The 20,424-nt window shown below is 38.8% G+C and overlaps 1 protein-coding gene across 1 annotated transcript in view; it reads right to left on the reverse strand.

The window, feature by feature from the left end:
• LOC117295979 overlaps nucleotides 1-20,424 on the reverse strand; it is a 40,620-nt gene that overhangs the window by 4,965 nt on the left and 15,231 nt on the right. Inside the window, exons 8-25 of the mRNA XM_033778810.1 lie at nucleotides 16,971-17,112; nucleotides 16,281-16,355; nucleotides 14,940-15,104; nucleotides 13,709-13,906; nucleotides 12,982-13,152; nucleotides 12,313-12,588; nucleotides 11,484-11,682; nucleotides 10,850-11,001; nucleotides 9,798-10,030; nucleotides 9,239-9,451; nucleotides 8,692-8,818; nucleotides 7,828-7,932; nucleotides 5,696-5,844; nucleotides 3,877-4,053; nucleotides 3,252-3,378; nucleotides 2,758-2,985; nucleotides 1,693-1,849; nucleotides 902-1,084 (exon numbers count right to left, since the gene is read on the reverse strand). Coding sequence (XP_033634701.1) covers nucleotides 902-1,084; nucleotides 1,693-1,849; nucleotides 2,758-2,985; nucleotides 3,252-3,378; nucleotides 3,877-4,053; nucleotides 5,696-5,844; nucleotides 7,828-7,932; nucleotides 8,692-8,818; nucleotides 9,239-9,451; nucleotides 9,798-10,030; nucleotides 10,850-11,001; nucleotides 11,484-11,682; nucleotides 12,313-12,588; nucleotides 12,982-13,152; nucleotides 13,709-13,906; nucleotides 14,940-15,104; nucleotides 16,281-16,355; nucleotides 16,971-17,112 — 3,077 coding nt within the window. The remainder of the gene's footprint in view (nucleotides 1-901; nucleotides 1,085-1,692; nucleotides 1,850-2,757; nucleotides 2,986-3,251; nucleotides 3,379-3,876; nucleotides 4,054-5,695; nucleotides 5,845-7,827; nucleotides 7,933-8,691; nucleotides 8,819-9,238; nucleotides 9,452-9,797; nucleotides 10,031-10,849; nucleotides 11,002-11,483; nucleotides 11,683-12,312; nucleotides 12,589-12,981; nucleotides 13,153-13,708; nucleotides 13,907-14,939; nucleotides 15,105-16,280; nucleotides 16,356-16,970; nucleotides 17,113-20,424) is intronic.

The following is a 20,424-nucleotide window of genomic DNA, read 5'->3' on the forward strand; positions in this document are numbered from 1 at the left end:
GGAAAAATAACAGTTTACAAATATGGGTTGAGGGTTGGACCGTCGATATTAGCTCCTAGAGGTATTTGAAGACAACAAACTTGTTTTCTTTAGACCCAATAGAGGTCTAACAGGACGGGAAAAACACAGTTTAGAAATATAATATGTTTTGAGGGGTGGACAGTCGATATTATCTCCCCAAGGTAGTGGAAGTTGACAAACTTGTTCCCTATACACCTCTTGCATTTAGTGCCATCCTTGATGAATCGTGCACGCGTGAAAAGCTATCATTGGCTGTCAGTCATTAGCAGCCCCAATTTTGGCAAATTCAAGGAAACAGACATGATGAACATTTTTAACTAAAATAGCCCAAACCAAGTAGCAGTGTTGAGTCTGGATCTTCTTTTAAGTCTTCATTAAAAATATAAGATGAAACCTAGGTAAAGATGGAAAATTTCATTAGCTTTGTAAGCCTATACAGTTGATTTATTATGCTGAGCACCGGCACTTGACACGATATTCTCTTTTAAGACACAAAGGCTTGAAGGTGACAGTTTTATTTTTAACTTTTACGCTCACCTGGGCATCCCACTGTTGTTTAACTTAAGTTTTAAAAATATTTGTAATGTGTGTACATGTTCTCGGAATGTTTTGCCCGGATACATGTTATACGCACAAATTCTTCTCTTTTTTTTCTCTTGAGGGGGTTATAAGCCCACCCCCCCCCCCCCCAGCCACTACCATGGTTGATGGATACTGTTGTCAAGATGTTAGTACATATTAGCACCACTGCTTGCCACTAAATTTGCCACCCCACTTTTAAACACCTTTCTATGCACCTGGTCAAAATTAACACCATCTATCATTAGAAACTTATTCAAAACATAACAGAACAACAAGATTGTTTTGGGAGGAAACTTACAGTGCATTTAACTCTGATCCAAAGTTGATTGAGATTGGAGATCCTGTTAATTTGGAATCAATGGGATCAGACAAGAGTGTCTTAAGAACCGCAGACACACCGTCAGTACCGCTAATCTCATTACGAGGTGATCCAACGGCTAACGAGCTTGCTATGGACCGACTGAGCTTCTTCCTTACGCTCCTACGAGAGACGGAAAACAAATGATATCAAGTTAGGAATAATATTTATCTATTTAATAGCTTAGGGTTATGTCACAAGAGGTCAATTACTGGCAACATGTTCCAAAATGTTTGTTAACTGTAAGTATTTGCTCAATGAAAATGGAATATGCAAAAAATACAAAGTGTCACAGAATTGAGAATTATTGATTGGAGTTTCATGCCGAAATGTTTCCACTCCTATCACACACCACCTTTTGATTTAATGAATGAAAAATTAGTAATGATTTTGCTAAATAATAAACACATATTTTGAACGTCATTCCCATAGACCGCATCATAATTGCTATCCTTGCATTTTTTTTAACATCTTGGTTTAATTGACAATGTGTTTCAGGGCCCCAAGGAGAACAGTTGGTTTAAAACTGACTGGGCTACTCTACCTGTGAACAAAATAAATAAACGTACATGCACATGTACATGTGTACAATATGTAACAAATAAAAGAATAAATGAATCATGAATGAATGAAGAAAACAATTTCTGAATATAATACAGATCTTTGTCAACTTGTTCTTCAAGATATTTAGCTGTTCCAAAAAAATCAATTCATGATGATGGGGAACGTACTTGATGCTGCTCAACATGGCTGCGTTGTAAGATGGTTGTAGACCATCGCTAATGACATCAAGTTTGCTTGACACGGTTTCAGCTGAAGTGGTGGGCACCGAGCTTCCATCTAAGATGAAAACATCGATAATGGTTTCCAGCTGATCGACAAAGTCACCTGTCAGAAAATAAGAACACGGGGAGATTGGAGGATTAGTGACTTGTCAACTTTGATCTACATGTAGAATAAAGGAACATTGCAGAATATGTAAGAACAAAACTTGTCTAAGATCACATATCTACATAAAACTTAAACAGTCTAATGATGATGATAGTATAAATTATCCCTTGAAATATTTCTGTCTGAAATGTCATTTTTGGTGAGAAATAAATAAAACTAATTTCTTGCTTGAAGTTTAGCGCTCAGTGAACGTTCTGTTAATTTTTTATTTAAATTGATGTCATGCAAAATGTGTGATCAGTTTTTCACTATTCTTTCGTGACCCAGATGGCCAATCGATCTCGAACTTCCACAGGTTTGTCAGTTTCTGTATATGATGGATTACCTGAAGTGTTTACACTGCCAGCAACTGTTTTGTTAGCAAAAACCAATTTTGTAATGTTCCTTCAATGATAAGCTTAAAGGGAAGATATACATTTGGTGATCACTCTCATATTAATGGCAATAAAAACGTTTGGTTAGAAGGCTTGGATAAATCAAATCAATTGATTAAAAGGTATTTTACAATATTGGCGAGGATAAAACTATTTCATATATATATACATATGTGGTTTTTTTTAAAGCTCATACTAGAACCTTTTTTTTTTTTCTGCGAGACATTTCCCTGTGAAATCAAGTCATACTAAAAAAGTGAGTTTACAAGCTTAAAAATTGGGCATGATTTTTCACAGTTTTCTCCTGAAATCGCACAACAAATTAAGCAAAAATTTCACAGGTTTGTTATTTCATATTTATGGTTGATCACACAAAACATGATCACTGTCTGCTACTATTTTGTTAGCTCTACCCATCTTGTATAACCCCTTTAAACAGCAAATTCTTTGATCTTTAGGCACATCTCTTACTTTGGTCGGCGAGTGACATGGTTGCTGGATCAACGGATGCCGTCTGATCTAGAAGAAGCTGAGCTCGATCTGTGGTCAGTACAGTCTCGTCCAACGTCAGCTGAATAAGCTCCAATTGATCCTCAGTATTAGAGGAGGTACTGGCGCTTGCTGCACGACGTCTACGCCGATTGACTAGACCACGATCACTCACCATGTTCAGATTAGTCAAGGCCAGGGAGAAATCACCTAACACAATGGAGGATATCAAGAACATTAGAAGAGTTAGGAACCAAGAACATTAAAAATGCTAGAAATTCATCACTGCCTGCAGTCTGTGGACACTTGTGGCAAAATTTACTGAAGCTAGTGAGCCAAAAGATGTGAAGAGCATCCACACAATAATTATGTGCATTTCTACATATTTAAATTATTTAGTGTTTTAACCCAACAGTTGAATAACATTTTTGTTTGAGTTATTTACAAGCGTCTCATCTATGCGAGTTCTGACTTACCAGCAAACTTTGGTGTGTTGACTTGATCGTCTATGTAGGCCGCTACTTCCGCAGTAGAGAATTCAGCCTTTGGCAGGACAGTACAGTTTGTCTCATACGTAGAACAAATGTCATTCGCATCACATACCTGGAGCATTCAGAACATAAACAAGTAAATACGTCGTGTATGTGGCATTTCTTTAATTTTTATCATCATATGCAGAACAGGCATGATATTTAGTCCTTGAAAAAAGTAGGAAAATTTAGTTAGGAACAGGGGCTGACATAAACTGACACATGGTGTAAGCTTATCAGACTAAAGAAGGAAAAATAACATGCCTGACAAATATGACTTTAAGTCAATGCTTTGAGTCCTATTATTAGAACCTTGACTCCCGAGGTAATCTCAGAATGTCTATTTTTCTGAGGCGAAGTCAAGAGATGGACTGCTTTAGTGATTACTGAGAGAGTTGCAGTTTTAACCATAGCATGAGTAAAAGCATCAATATTTGTTTTATAAGATCCCAAAAACGTGCCTAGATGTCTGGGCATCAAGAAGCTGCTTATGCTAGGTACCTCAACATCTAGGTGACAAGAAGCTGCTGTTGCTATGGGTATACATGTGTAGTATTGCTTGGGACCTTACCTTCATGATGTATACACGTGTTGTGGAGTCAGTCAATCTAGGTGCACCCACCGTAGTGAAGGTTGGTTCTGAGGTGGTGTCTTTGAAGGCAGACACGCTACCATCGGATTCCTCAACAAACAACTGGTACTTCAACGGCTCAGCCTCAGAGACGCAGTTCTCAAGACTGAAGATTACCTGCAGGAGGTGACAACATTTGGGTTTCAGTTACTAGCTATAGTTACATGTTATAAACTGCGCCAATAAAGTATCTAAACACTTACAAAATGTCAGATTTATCGGAACCTGAAATAGTATACAAAAAATTAATTGTTCGTTTCTATTCACCGTTAATTTCTGCACATTTTGACACATCTTGTGTTGCGCTACGATGTTGTTTGGTGGATTTATGGACACTTGAGTGGCTTAAGGTCGAATTTCAAAAGTTGCAAAAGCCCCATTCACCCCAATTCCAGAAGGGAACTCACATAAGCATCACACTCAGACAAAATCAAGACAAAAGACACAAACTCATTTCGTTATATGACCATGAAATTAATTGCCGTATATTTAACTTTAAAACTGCTGATATCCTGTCCCCCATTCTTGGTGTGTCCTCCATCACACTGTCATGAACGCCAAGGAGTCGTCTTCTCATACTCTCAATGAGACCTCTGATCTATCCCTGGTCAATCCCCTGCCATTTACCGATCAGGATGCGTCGCAATCCCTCAAGAGTGGTGTCAGGCTTGATGGACTTGTTCACTTTCTTCTGCTGCAGAAGTCACCCTCGGACGGCCACTCCTTGTCAGGTCGTCCACATTTCCCTGAGCTTGGTAGCGATTCCACCATTTACTGACCGTCTCTGGTGACGTTGTTACCTGATGAGCTGCAGCTTGCATCGACGTACCGGCTTATCAAACCAACGATCCGTCCTCTTTCCTGTTTGGTCATTTGAGCCATCTTATCTTGAAACACCTTTCCTTGCTTACCATTGTTGTATGCCTCCCATCTTTGACCCCTTTGCTTGGTTACTGACAACTATTGCTGATGTTCATCGCAAACGATTTATCCAACACGCGACCAAAGAAAAAATCATTTATAAAAGGCGGGCAAAAGAAACGCTGATCTTACTCGTCACAATACAACGATTTAGCTTGAATAGGGGCTTTTGCAACTTTTGAAATTCGACCTTAAGCCACTCAAGTGCCCGTAAATCCACCAAACAACATCGTAGCGCAACACAAGATGTGTCAAAATGTGCAGAAATTAACGGTGACTCGAAATGAATAATTATTTTTTGGCATACTATTTCAGGTTCCGATATATCTGACCATTTGTAAGTGTTTAGATACTTTATTGGCGCAGTTTAGTTATTAGTTTACTTAATAGTTATAGGTAGTGGTTATTAGTTATAGCCATTAGTTTAGTAACTAGTTATAGTTACTAGTTAGTAGTTTTCCTACTAGTCATATTTACTAGTTAGCAGATATAGTTACTTCACGTTTTGGGGTTTAAATTGAGTAATCTTGGAAAAGGAAAAAGGTTGAGCCAACGAGTGGGGTTCTATTTTCTTTTCAAATTGAGTTGCCATCTCCCTTCAGATGAAAGGTTCTTTGTGAATGTAGTGCCCATAAAAGAACACAGAACGCTTAACGTGGAAGAGTAGGGTGTTAAAACACTGTAGTTTCTGGTAAACACAGCAAGCACCTAAAACTATACAAGTTTCCTCAGGCTTGTTAGGCATCCTTGGTTTTATTACCAGAAGTATACATACAAAATTAATAAACAATAATAATTACTACATCTGTAGGTGCAACAGGCAAGTGTGCATAACTACCTCGTCAAACTCTGTGTAGTTGGCAGGCAGGTTGAATTCACAAGATGTTGGTCCAGTCAGGACACTGATGGTAGTCTTGACAAGTCCAGCTACATCCACCGAGTTAGCAGTGATGAGGATGGAGTAGCTTGTACCACGACTCACAACACCTGCACATCATCAAAATACAAAGGTTAGGCTTTGTGCAATCACATCAAGGAACATTGAGTCTGGCAAATATTCACTCAGGCGTTAAGCGTGTGTTTTACAAATGCCTATTAAAGATAGGGTCATACATTGGCTTTTGTTACTATTAAATGTAGCGTTGATAAATTTATAGGCAACATTATAAAGGCACGACACAATACAAGTCATAAGTGAAAGTTTCAGTTGAATACAGTGTCTTCTTGCTGACTAAAAGTTGTAGAAATGAAACAAAATATTTTCACAAGAACGCCCAACCCATCCACCTTTAGTAAGGTCAGACATGCCAACCTCTGGGATCACAAAACTGTATTCTGAAACCCCAAAACCTGTATTTTGCATCAAAAACCTGTTATTTTTTTTTAAAACACGCGTAAACGTAGTTTTAAGCCCCGAGACAGGCAAAATAGAGAAGGTGTGAAGGCCATTTAGTTATCAAACAGCCTAATTAAACCAGTTAATTAAAACTTGAAGAAAAATAAATAAAAATAAAATAAAAAATATAAAATAAAATAAAAAATAATAGAAAAAATTACAAAATTGGGCAGAGGTTTCCTACGGGTGGTTAACCCAATGGAACAGGTTTTGTATGGAAAAAAGATATTGATAATCATATCTTAAAAAAATTGATTAATCATATCCTATTTCATATAGAAACCCTTGTCAATTAATTAAATATCATTTTCTTTGTCAAAAGAAGACAAGTACAATTTAATTTCAATGAAGAAGAAAAACAAATAATAAATCATCCCAAAAAGTTTCGTTTGTTGTATTTGGGGGCATAGTTCTTAAATTTATCTTATAAAAATCTCGCTTCAGGCGCTCTATATCTTTTGTGTCTTTATTTTGGCAAAAAAATTATTTTGCAAACTCGATTCGTCCGTTCACAAAACAACCGATACCATATAAGGGCATTTGACAACAGCGCCCTCTGTTGTTCAATGAATTGTGTTAGACAGGTTCCCTGTGAAATCGGGACGTCAGATAAACTGGAATCTCCGTTGCGCTCGCTCGATGTGTGGTGAAAGTTGAATAAGGAATACCCCAGTGGAATAATAGAGTTCACTGGATAATCATTATCGGCCGTAAGTAGTCGGCCGAAAACTTTGTGTCAATAAAAAAAATATTGAACTTGAGTTAAAAAAGGGCACGACGGCCAACTGGGATAAAAAATGCGGTGGCGATGCTCAAAACCGTATTTTTTTTGCAAAACCCGTGTACCCATATTTTTTACAAAAACCCGTACGAAATACGGGAAAACGTACTAGTTGGCATGTCTGTAAGGTGACAGCATCTCTGATCTCAGCATTCACGTACTGACGCCAAACCTCAAAAATCTGAGATAATACCCAAGATTTGTAATGTGCACATATCCACCCTGCTGGGAGTTCTCAAGGTGCAGTGCATGAATCGACTCTCAGATTAAAATGTATTTTTTGAGGTTGAACAAAGAATTGACAAGAGTGGGATTCGAACCAACGACCTCCGGATTAACGTGCCGGCGCTCTACCAACTGAGCTATCATCATCATCATTCATCATTTAGCGGTCGCCATTCGTCATCTAGCCCTATATTGGCGGAGTCCCTATTTTTGTCAATATCTTTGTTGTTTGGTAGAGCGCCGGCACGTTTATCCGGAGGTCGTTGGTTCGAATCCCACTCTAGTCAATTCTTTGTTCAACCCCAAAAATCATTTCAAAATTTACCCAGTCAGTTTCCCCTGTGGTTTATATTAAAATGTTATTTGGTGAACCATAAAAATAAAAATAATTTTTTTTGAAGAGAATTTTTTTTCAATATGCTGTCAATAGAAGCAGTGCTTCGAACTAAGAAACTTTTCCTGGTCATTAGTTTCTGAGTAGTTACCCAAATATGACCATATCTTCAAAGTGCATGATTCATAAAAATTATTCGCTATTATCTGGAAATTGTTTAATTTAAGAGCTTACCTGGTAGAAGTCCCACAACTGCAGCCGATGAAGTTGCACTGACAGGATAAATGGTCGGTGGTAGTAAGAAATTGGAGGATGCTTCAAAATCAATAAAACCATAACCTGAAAGGAAGTGAGAATCATAAAAACCATTTTTTATCCTGAAATCTCATGTCCTATTTTCCTGGCTTAAAGGAAAGATATATCAGTCACTGGAGATTCAAGATTTAAAAACAAATGAAAGATTACGTATGGTTACCAAAAACTTTACCAAAACAACTATATGATTGAACACTCAAATGAAGAAAACCCGCACCACCAGGTAGGGACTGAAAACCCAATCCACTTGCAAGGGATTCAGACCAGGGTCCCCAGAGGAGGAAAGGCAGGTAACAAAGAAACACTCAGCCAACCCGATGCCCGATGAATATTGATTTTGGGTCAAACTTCAGAAGAACTCTAGATGGAATTCCCTCAACATTTGGTTGATACTGGTTATTGTTGTTTCTTCAGCCATTTCGACGATACAAGACAATATAAAAATACTTCCAGATAAGCATCGAGAAACAAAAGCAAACTAACTACTGTGGTCGGTAGACCTGCCTCCCCACACCTGGGCCCATTTCATAGAGCTGCTAAGCACAAACATTTGCTTAGCATGAAACTTCTTCCTTGATAACAACAGGATTACCGACCAAATGTTGACGTGATTTTCAGGATAAGCAAACAACAGCTGAATACCAGTAACAAGCAATACGTAACAAATGAAAACTTTGTTGGTAATCCGCATGTTTTTATCAAGGAAGAAATTTCATGCTTTGCGAATTTTTGTGCTAAGCAGCTCGATGAAATTGGCCCCAGTTCACAAATTTCTTTACGTACCTGATTCAGTGCCAGTGGTTTCCCATGTAACATTAATCAGATCTGTAGCGTGTTCGATATACGCGCTCATGAACAACAGCTCCGTATCCTTCACCACACCCTTATCTCGACGCGGTGGAATCACAATCTGTCATCGAGAGGTACAAGAATATTACATAGGAATCTAGCTTCAAATATTGTGAAAAAGCATCTTAGGAAAACTTCAGTCAAGGTGTGACAGCCAGGGCCCTATTTCATAGAGCTGTGGTCTAGTTGGGAAGACATCTGCTCTAGAAATGCAAAGAATCTAATCCCACCTGAGTAATATGCCTGTGAATGTTGTTCACAGAGCTCAGGAAAGTATAGAGTATTCAGTGCTTCGGACATCAGTGTGAAGGTAAAAACAAAACAAAAATCATAGAGCTTCTTAAGCACAAAAAACGTAGCTAAGCACAACAAAATAAAGCTAGCTAGAGTAAGACTACGGGGGAAGGGCTCCTTCAGTGACTTGTTTTCTGTGGCTGTATCAAACAGCCCAACTTAGGACAGTATCCCTTCTCAAACCTACCTTGGGTGGTGCCCCATTGACGGCATTGATGGTGACCGAAGTTGAGGATGATCGATCCAGCTTAGACACGATCAAAGTGAATAGATACTGCTTATCAGCCTGTAGACTCTCAGCAGTAAATGTCAGGTAAGCTCCGTCCACGTTGGTACCGTTGTTAATCAAGGTGCCGATACTGTCCGAGTCATAGGACCAACAGGCACTGTTATCAGTTGTCTGGAAGCAAAGATAGGATAGAGTAGTGGAAGCAATTAGGATTCATTGCAGAAAAGTATTGTTAATCTTGTTGGTGAAGGGTTGGAATCAACGTTACAATCCATCTAGGTTTTTCCAGCGCTTATTAAGGAGCCTCTAAAAAATTCAGAACAGTAGGAACCTTCTCAAATATTCCAATGCGTGCTCTCACACCATTCTGCTGGACAGCCAGAATGTTCCATTAGACCATTTAAAATACTAACGCGTATTAACTCAAGTAGGATTGCTTCCATAGGGTGGCCCAATAATGCGTTCCAGTTGCATGTTCACGTCTAGATCATGCCCGACTCTTGAGATACTCTCTTACCTGTAAGCACTGCCACTCATACACCCAGTCTCTAGCCTCTTCATCAGGGTCATAAGACAGAGATCCATCCAGCTCCACAACCCCACTGTCTCTACCCACGGTGATCTCAGAGCCCCCCTTCAGTACAGCCACTAGAGGTGAGGAGATTGTAACAACCTGGATCGAAGCCTCTACATATTCAGTCGGGGCGTCCGTCTTGTACACACGTACAGTGAAAGTGATTGTCTCTCCACCTGGGGAAACCAAAAAGGATGACATTTTTTAACAAAATTATTTCTCAGTGTCTTTGCTGGTTTCTGTCTCAGTTCCAATTTGGATACTCTGTGGTCTCAATCTCGGTCTTGGACCCTCAGGTCTTGTAAGGTCTTGGTCTCGGTTTCGGTCTTGATAATCTTGTACCCTTTGCTCTCAGTATGTGACTTTTGGATATTAGTCCCGGTGTGAGTCTCAAAACCCTTTAGCTTTGGTCTTGGTCTCAAACCTTCGGGTCTCGTAGAGTCTTGGTTTCAGTTTCTGTCTCCTGACCCTATGTCCTTGGTCTCAGTATCTGACCTTGGGTTTAAAGGCAGTGGACTATTGGTAATTACTCAAAATAATTATCAGCATAAAACGTTTCTTGGTAACGAGTAATTGGAGAGGTTGATAGTATAAAACATTGTGAGAAATGTCTCCCTCTGAAGTAATGTAGTTTTTTAGAAAGAAGTAATTTTCCACGAATTTGATTTCGAGACCGTAGATTTAGAATTTGAGGTCTCGAAATCAAGCATCTGAAAGTACACAGCTTCGTGTGACAAGGGTGTTTTTTTCTTTCATTATTATCTCGCAACTTCAATGACCGACTGAGCTCAAATTTTCACAAGTTTGTTATTTTAAGCATATGTTGAGATACAGCAAGTGAGAAGACTGGTCTTTGACAATTACCAACAGTGTCCAGTGTCTTTAATATAAGTTTCTGGCTTTTTTAATAAACACAATTTGTCAAAGGGCAAACAAATCGGAAATCAGACTATAGTAGGAATAAGATCATGCCTGTAAGATAAAAGTGACTGTACCTGGCAGACTGCTTGAGGGAACATACAGAGATCTTGTAAACTGTGTCTTCAGATTGAGTGGCACTTCGCTGTTGTCCACTGACCACTCAAAGGACGTCGCACCAGCAGGGACACATGCTGAGTAGAACTTCACAAAGGCAGTCAGCTCAAAACTGAAAATATGGTTTTATTAGGTTTATAACCAGTAGCTCATAAGAGGGACGGTATTGGCGGTAACAGTTTCACAGGAAAGAAACTTTATCTTTGACATGGCAAGTACTTATTTTATTTTGCAAAGGGCACTTTCCATCGGAAAATCATAAAGTCAATGGTAGATTTTTGAAGGGGCACCAAAGCCTAGACAAGGGCCCAATTTCATAACACTGCTTAACAGTACACAATTTGGTATGCTTTCTGTATCAGAAAGATTTGCTAAACTAGAGGAACATCTTGCACATTCACCATGAGTTTGTATTGTTACGTCATTTATTTTCCTGCACCAGAGAAGGCTAGCACGCCTTTCTGTGTGTTTACGGTAAGCAGCGCTATGAAATGGAAATCAAATCGGCCGCTTAGCAGCTCTATGAATTTAGGCCCAGAGGCAACAAAGGCCATGGCTTTTACATAATTCCAGGCCATTTTGAATTGACTCTACCTGTCTGAGACACGGACTGCATCCAGATCCACTCCTTGCGATAGGATTTTCACCTCTGGTGCTGCGATGCCTGTTCGGTGTACAGTCAATGACGCATTGTCGCTCCCTCCAAGGAAGTTGGTCAGAATGACGGTGAAGACATAGTCTGTGTCTGCATCCATCAGGTCTCCATCCAGGGCCAAGGAAGATGGGTTATCACCTGAAGAAGACGATGGTAAGACAGGGTCAAAGGTTAGCTAATCTTAGATCTTGTCTTTGTACCACAAAACTCAAATCCCCGCTCAAAACTTAGCTTATGTCACAGGTTTTCAAGGATTTTAGTTGTGTCTGTGTCCTTTTATTTGTTTTTGGTTTTACTGCCCCTTGAAAACCCAACAGGGTGGATATTATTATGTTCGCAATACAAGTCTTCATTAGTAGTAGTATTATTATTTGTTTGAATAGAAGGCTGATGAGAACTCTCTGAACGGTTTGATGCATGAGCTGAAATCACTAGGGAAATGAAGGACTGACTGTTCACTCGGTCCAAGCCCCTCATCCAGAGGTGTTGGGATGGACTGATGTACAACGCATAATGGACCAGGGGTAAATTGGTACTGTGGGGGCAGAGAAGGTTCTTGTGATTATATGATTAGCTTGGTGTGGTACACTTGGAAACAATGGGTGTATACTCCCAAGCGCCCCTCAAATGGTTTAATGAATGAAACAACTGGCTCAGTGACCAGGGTATTACTATTGGGGTGCCATGAGCGCCATTGAGTGACCGATTTGAGCGCTATTATAAGAAACTCCTGTTAGTAATAATTATTATTAATAAAAGATGACAAACCATTGGCAGTAGCTAAAGCTGAATCCAATGCCGTTGTGCTTCCTGTGCTGGACACCGACCAGGTATACGTCATCTGTCGACCACCGCTACCAGTAGAGCGTCGTGCATCAATCTGAATATTACCACAGCTTGGGAGCTTAGGGGGACCGGTGAGGATGGCTACCGGCTGGACAGGTGTGTCTGGTCCCTGAACGGAGAAGCTGTCGGAAGCAGTGCTCAGGGAGTAGTCCTGACGGAAAGACCTCACTGAGTCCGCTTTGATCTGCAGAGCACTCCCTGTAGGTAAAGAAAATCGGGTTGGAATTGTTTGAAGCCATTGGACACTTACTTGGTAACAAGCAATGGGGAGCTGTTAAAAACATAGTGAAAAATGTCTCCCCCTAAAGTAACAAAGTTTTGAGAAAGAGATAATTTCTCACTCGAATATTAAAAGACTTCAGGACTGAAGTACTTTAATATTTGTTTTTAGGAATCTGAATGAGGGTGATTTTTTTCATTATTATTCTCGATCGCTTCGCTGACCAATTGAGTCAACATTTTCACAGATTTGTTATTTTATGCACATTGTGTGATACGCCATTTGAGAAGACTGGTCCTTCACCATTACCAAATATGTCCAGTGCCAATAAATAAAATTGTCATTGAAAATGAAGTATGAAAGTACGTTACCTATTTCAACCAATGAGTTCCCTCTGCCGGTAAGAACATACAGGACTGTTGGGTTGAGCCACAGACACCGAGCCCCAGTGCCAAGGAGGCTGACAGATGCAAAGATGTCCCCGCAAGACGTCAGACTCTCATAATCAACGGGCTTGTCAAAGGTGACAAACATACTAGCCCCTGTGAATGGAGAGAGAATTGGTTTGGAACAATGGAGTTAGTTAAATACCATCTCAGTGTTGTCTACTGGTTTCTAGAAAGAAAATAACAATACAAATTCCAAGACCCTGCAATCATCAAACTCATCAGACACATGTATCCAATATATTGCTTTGCCCTTCGGACAGAACGTAAAGCTGTTGGTCCAATTTGTTGTTTGTGTTTGTACATAGGATAACCCCAGTTTCACTTATTGGGAAGTAAATAATGAGATAAGGGTTATCAAAACTAGTTTAGTATTTCATACAATGCAATGCAATGCAATGCAATGCAATGCAACGCAATGCAATGCAATGCAATGCAATGCAATGCAATGCAATGCAATGCAATGCAATACAATACAATACAATACAATACAATACAATACAATACAATACAATACAATACAATACAATACAATACAATACAATACAATACAATACAATACAATTTGGATATGCGCCACTGCTCAAAAAATGGATCGACTAAGTTCACTGTGAAGTCAGGTCAATCCCCAATCGGGTATTGGGTAACTTACCAATTGGTGAAAACTTCATTTCCTGGACGGTAGGAGCCTCAAAGTAAGCGTAAAATTCCTGTGTTATATCACCAAGAATAGACGCTCCACCATTGAGTGATGGAGACACTGTTGCATGCATCGAGTTGAACGGCATACCAAAGCTGAAGGTTACGGTATCATCAGAATCAAAGACACCGTAATATATTTGGCGATATCCTGCAAACCAAAGGAAAAAGACAAAAACAAATGACCTGAAATGTTATGAAGTCATATTGAGAATTAAAATCTATTAAACTAACATATTTTATATAGTGTTAAAATAAAATTGTCATTGCTATTGAAGATACTGAAGGTGACAGTATCATCAAAATCAAAGACTCCGTAATATATCTGGCGATATCCTGCAAACCAACGAAAAAGACAAATGACCTGAAATGTTATGAACTCATATAGGGAATTTGAAAGCAAACAAAAATCTAGGTCAAAAAGCTTCCAGTGAAGCTGGGTCAATGGTTAAAACAATCTCCCTACTGTCATTAGGGAATCTGTTACTTTATCTGCTTTTCGTAAAGTCCTAAAGACTCACCTTTTTCCATGTTAACTTCTTTCAAGTGCGCTATGATCTTAATGGAACAGCACCTTAACAACTTAATTATTTTGCTATTTTGTTATAATGTTAAAGACACTCAACACTATTGGTAGTTGTCAAAGACCAGTCTTTTCACTTGTTGTAGTGTATCTCAACATATGCATAAAACAACAGACCTGTAAAAATTTGAGCTCAATTGGGAGACAACTATGAAAGAAAAAACACCCTTGTCACACAAAGTTGTGTGCTTGATTTCGACACCTCAAAATCTATTTCTTAGGTCTCAAAATCAAATTCGTGGAAAATTACTTCTTTCTGGGAAAACTATGTTAATTCAGAGGGAGCTGTTTCTCACAATGTTTTATACTATCAACCTCTCCCCATTACTTGTTACCAAGTATGGTTTATGCTAATAATTATTTTGAATAATTACCAATAGTGTCCACTGCCTTTAGGTATCAAACAAGCTCATTCTGTCTTCCTGTACAAAAAATCCTAGCTAACTAAAATTCTTCATTAATTTGTGTTTGTTTTCTAAATGGTGGCATTTAAAAGTAATTTGGTAATATTGTTTCACTGAGAGGTTTCCCCAGGGTAAAGAAGAAATAAATAAATAAATAAACTACACTATTTGTTTTGTTCGACTATACTATTCATTACCGTCATCAGGGGTGACTGCTATCGCAGGCTGTACGGTCCATTCACTGGTAGAGTAAGATCGCAGTGTTGAGAATGCTCCAGCTGCCACATTCAAAGTACCATTGAACGTATCCAGAGACCGGTTCACTATAATACTATCCGGCTGCAAACTCACTACGGCAATGTCTTCAATACAAAATAATGACACAAATAATTATAATAATAATAACATTAATAGTGGTTTCTTAAATAGCGCTCATATCTGTCACTCAGTGACACTCAAGACGCTTCGACATTCAGTATTTTCTTGCAAGGCATGCGGGACTACGTTTGAATTATGAGACCTACTCCTTCGTAGCACTATGTTATAAAGGTTTACAGGGTGCTGTGGCACAATATGCAGCCATTCAAACCAGGAACAACAAGGCCAACCACCAGTCCAGTCCCCAAGCTTTTTCACTCGTCCTTATCTTCGTAATGTCGGGCCTGGTCTACGGTCATCGGCTCTCACACTCCACGTACCCATATCCCGCCTCGCTAGCTATGGAGACAGAGCTTTCTACAGCATTGCACCTCGTCTTTGGAACTCACTGCCGCTTGCCCTCAGAACACAAGGTAATCCCTCAATCTTCAAACGGCAGCTCAAAACACATCTCTTCAAACAATTATCTTAATCATGGACTCTTGATTTTCGGAACCGGCGCCCTTGAATGGCATTTTCTTTGTCAGATTCTGTGCGCTTCATAAGTGCTGTATATTATTATTATTACTACTATTATCTTGAAGTTGTCATCCTAAGTTTGAGACCACACCAACAATCAGTGCAGTCAGTTAATTATATGTAGCCTTAGCCTGTCGGAACACTAGGACAAAACTATGAATGGTCCTCAGAATTAGTTCGTCCGGCGGACCACTGTTAAGGAGTCAGAAGTGCCGATTATTGTTATTATCAGTTGTTATTGTTACATGCCTAAACACAAGCTGTTCTCTGGATCGGTAAACTAGTATTGTTAGGTCAAACAGCTCATAATACAGTTTAATCATCCAAGACAACATTAAACACAAATAGTGGTTGTTGACCCGAGTGCAGACTTGAAATTTCGTTAATATTTTGTTTGCGGTAACACCATGTGTGTATCTACTTGTCAGGTAAAGTTTGTTCTTTACAGAACCGTCTTTCTTTATTCTACTACCGCGAAACAGATTCATCAGATCTTTCCAGGTCTGAAAAGAACTGTCCTGCTTTTTAACTATGGAACTACTACTTTAGCTTTAAGGATCAGAGTCAGTTCTTGAGTTGGTCTCACTATTTTTAAAAATCTCAGAGGAGATGATTATCTCAATTGTCGATATTTAACTTACCTGCAAAGACCCTAAGGGTAGCTGTGATGTCTGTCGGTACATCATTGTCTCGACGAACTCCAACTTCATAATCCCCTGTTTGCAACAAAATCAAAACAATTTATTTTTTACAAATAAAATCTATCGTAAAATATGAACAAATTTAGTCCTGTTCAAGAAAACGTCTCCAACTTTGTTGATTTTTGTTTTGCATTTTAAGATAAATTTGATAGTATGTTAACTGCTCTCTCGGAGTTTAAATTCTAAATTTTCACTTTCAGTTTTGCTGAATTTTGGTGAGCCCACTTTTTGTCTTAAAATTAATTTGTACCATTCATGTTTTGGTTTTTATAACTCAAAATGTATTATTCCCCTCTTTCCTTTTTATGCCTTGCGACTTCCTGAATTGAAGTTGATCCCAGATAAACGTTTTTTAGGGCAAGCCAGTTCCCCAGAGATGTAGTTTTATCTGGTAAAATATTTCATTTCTTGTTTATTATCTTCGTTTTGGCTTTACCCATATATAGCGATGTGTGTTAGCTATACTTAGTGTTAGCACTGTATACTCAGTACTTTCCCCGAGTTCTGTGACAAAAATCAAAGGTGTATTACTCGGGAGTGAGTAGCTAGAGTACAGGCAGTTCGAATCATGCAACATTTTAACATCTAGGCCTATTGTTAATTATAATTGATTACAAAGGTAACCCTTACCCGGACTCAAGACTGGGACTTCACACACAAGGTCGACAACAGATCTCCTTCTGGCACTAGACTCTGCTGTCTGTCCATCAGAACCGGTGAAGAGACAAGACAGGATAGACCCTTCTGTAAATCCAGCACCTATCACAAAGATCTGTAACAAAAGGGCAATTCAAGGTCAAAGGTCAGAGGTGAAGTTGACTTGCATGAAAACTCTGCATGTGAGTGTTGGATTCATTATGGCACCAACTCTTAGATTTAGAACTATGAGGTTTGTTCCGCTATCGTATAGCCATAAAAAACTTCATAATCATATAGAATGACAAATTTTGAAAAAAAGGGATTAATCTGACCGATAATGACAAATTTCATGAACAAGAAGTATCCTGGTGTCATGTGTTTTCAGTAGGATAACAGGAAAATTGTTCACAATCAAAAACTAATTTATTTTTTATCAAATCATCTATCCAATTTTTTAACAATAACACTTACACTTCATGTGTGTTGAAATTTTTTAAGTTTTGGTTTTACCTTGCGAGAGACAGTCCGCCATTAACAGCGCTTATGCATGCACGACATTGGAGCAACCTTTTATTGGTTGGTATTTTATTGAATATTCAGAAGCTAGTATGGCATGCAAAACAAATCAAAAATATTATTCAATAACTACTTAACAAATTTAATTACATTTTTGTCCTAAAGGCATTATGGCTAATATAGTAGAATCCAGAGATATCATAAGGCATGAAAGTAAAACACCCCACCCCCCTTGATGCACTCACACTTCATAACAATCCGTTTTCCCCCATTTCAGTCCAGTAATGTTTGGTTTCAGGAGATAAGAAACCAATCTATGATATTTTCTCTTAAATGTAGACTTAATATTTATTACGCTTATCAGAATTTATTACAGTATGCAGTCATTTTCACTTAAAATATTTCAATATTTTCCCCACATTTGCACACCATAGAATCCCAAATAGTAACCACCTCACGTGATCCATCTAGTGACTAAAGCAGAATGAAACTCAATCTAGCAGATAGCAATTTTATTTTTAACTTTCGAGAATGGATGATGTTTCTTTGACTCATTTGAATGTTGGCATAATAATGTTCTAGTGATTAATACCAAAAATCAATCATTTTATAAATGTTTGAGCATAACCAACGACAGGAAACTTTATACTCAGCATGATTAAGCCTGATGAAAATACAGACCGTGAGTAAACTGCATAGCTTCTGTCACCGGTGCAGCTTGCACAATCTCGCGGTAAACGGGAATCAAAGTTGGGGACCGAAAACATATGAGGGTCGATAACGTATGACGCTACGATACTGTATCGTACAGCCCCACAGTAACTGGGTCTAATTGATTGAGAATATCAAACTTAGAATAGTCTAAAGACTTTCTAAGTTATAAGTTAAAAAAATGTATATATTTTTTTAAGTAAAAAAAAAAAAATCTGGAAAGATTTCACTATATATACTACATGCAGAACTGTTGACGATGATGTGTGCAGTGCCCAACATGATGTCAAGCCATTTCCAATTTCTGAAATAATAGTATTCTGCTGTCGACACACCGGTGTCGTCTGCTTTTTTTTTTTTTTTTAAACACAGCATTTTCTGCTTTAGTTTGTTGATGAACTTTAAAATCATACAATAAAGGTACTTGAGACGCATGACAGTCCAGCTGGCGAAATCTGTAGCAAGTCCTCAGAAATAACATCATCGATCCTGTTTCGTCCATTTTACAAACCAACCAAGGCCACTACAACTTGAAAGAACGGTAAACACACGTCGACTTCCGTTTATGCCACCATCTTAGATTGTAGCACTGTGTCGTGACATGACTAGAGAGGGCGCACTACATTCATATTATAGACCTTTCTTTTGTTGATAAACATTGGGGCGAAACCAGCGCATGCGCAGTTTCTGGTTGGCAAGTTACTTTATAAAAATGTCGCCTGACAGTACATGGAGACTTTGGGCTTACAACTTAACAAGTCGCTATAGAATCGTACAGTAATTTCGTGAAGAATTTCGATTGTAAAGTTCGTATCTGTATACATTCACACACAAGTAAACAAACTTTTGCCAACCAAAATGGCGGAATTGTTTTGTCACGTGACTCGTGACGTGTCAAAAGAAAGGTCTATAGACCTTTTCGCAAATACCGGGGCGCGCGCGTAAAGCTTGGAATTAGGTGCATTGTGGTCTTGCTGGTATCCAAATTTGATCCATATATATCCCACAATGCACCTCATTCAACAGTCTGCGCTTGCGTATTGGTATTTGCGATATTTTTTACCCGTTAAAGCAGTGGACACTCTTTGGTAATTGCTCAAAATAATTATTAGCATAAAACCTTACTTGGTGACGAGCGATGAGGAGAGGTTGATAGTATAGGACATTGTGAGAGACAGCTCCCTCTGAAGTGACATAGTTTTTGAGAAAGAAGTAATTTTCCACGAATTTGATTTCGAGACCTCAGGTTTAAAATTTGAGGTCTCGAAATCAACCTTATTAACCCACACGAACTTCGTGTGACAAGGGTGTTTTTCCTTTCATTATTATCTTGTAACTTCGACGAGCAATTGAGCTCAGATTTTCACAGGTTTTTTATTTTATGCATAGGCTATGTTGAGATACACCAACTGTGAAGACTGGTCTTTGACAATTACCAATAGTGTCCAATAGCGGCCATCGAGTAAGTTGTTTGTGACCTCTATGGTTGTTGCCACAAGATACTCCGTCAGTAGTGGCCGCAGGATAATAATTTGCGGTGATGGGGTTTCTTTATAGAGTGCGTCAGTGAAACCCGCTGAGTTAATACTCATAGAGCCGGCCTAAAAGACCCAACATACTAACATTCAGAATTTTGTCCAAATAATGCAACATTTTTATTGTCAATGACTGAATTATTGATTTGCTATATAAAACAATATATATCCAATTTGGAAAATTGATTTATTACCTAAATTTATTAATTCCTATCTATTATCTCGTTCACCCTCCACGGGCCTAAATTTTGCCTCAAAATAATTGTTGTATTTTCCAGCAGAATGTTGCCGTCCAAAGCCATTGCGCGCTTTGGCACCTTCTGCTGACTCATCCGTCCATGCCTGGCGGTTTGTCAGGTTCTTTTTCTAAATCTGAATTATTTGTTTGGCCAGGCAACCCTATGGTAACATCAAATCAACCTTTAAATATCACAATGGAAACATTTTAGTTACTAAAATAGAACCCTCATAAACAAATAAACAAATTAAAAGTATTGATCCGTGTCGTGCGGTCGCTGTGCTGCTGCTGCCTGATCGATCCTATTCAGGGGGGGGGGGACTCTATAATAGGACCAAATGCAACTTCGATCTGTGGATACGAAGTGGGATGGCCCCGTGGAGTTAGATTGATAGATCATGCTGCGCACCCTGCATAGACTTGACTCAAGTCCCAATCCCGTGCC

Source organism: Asterias rubens, chromosome 1 (genome assembly GCF_902459465.1).
Source record: "Asterias rubens chromosome 1, eAstRub1.3, whole genome shotgun sequence".
In the NCBI taxonomy this organism is placed as follows: Eukaryota; Metazoa; Echinodermata; class Asteroidea; order Forcipulatida; family Asteriidae; genus Asterias; species Asterias rubens.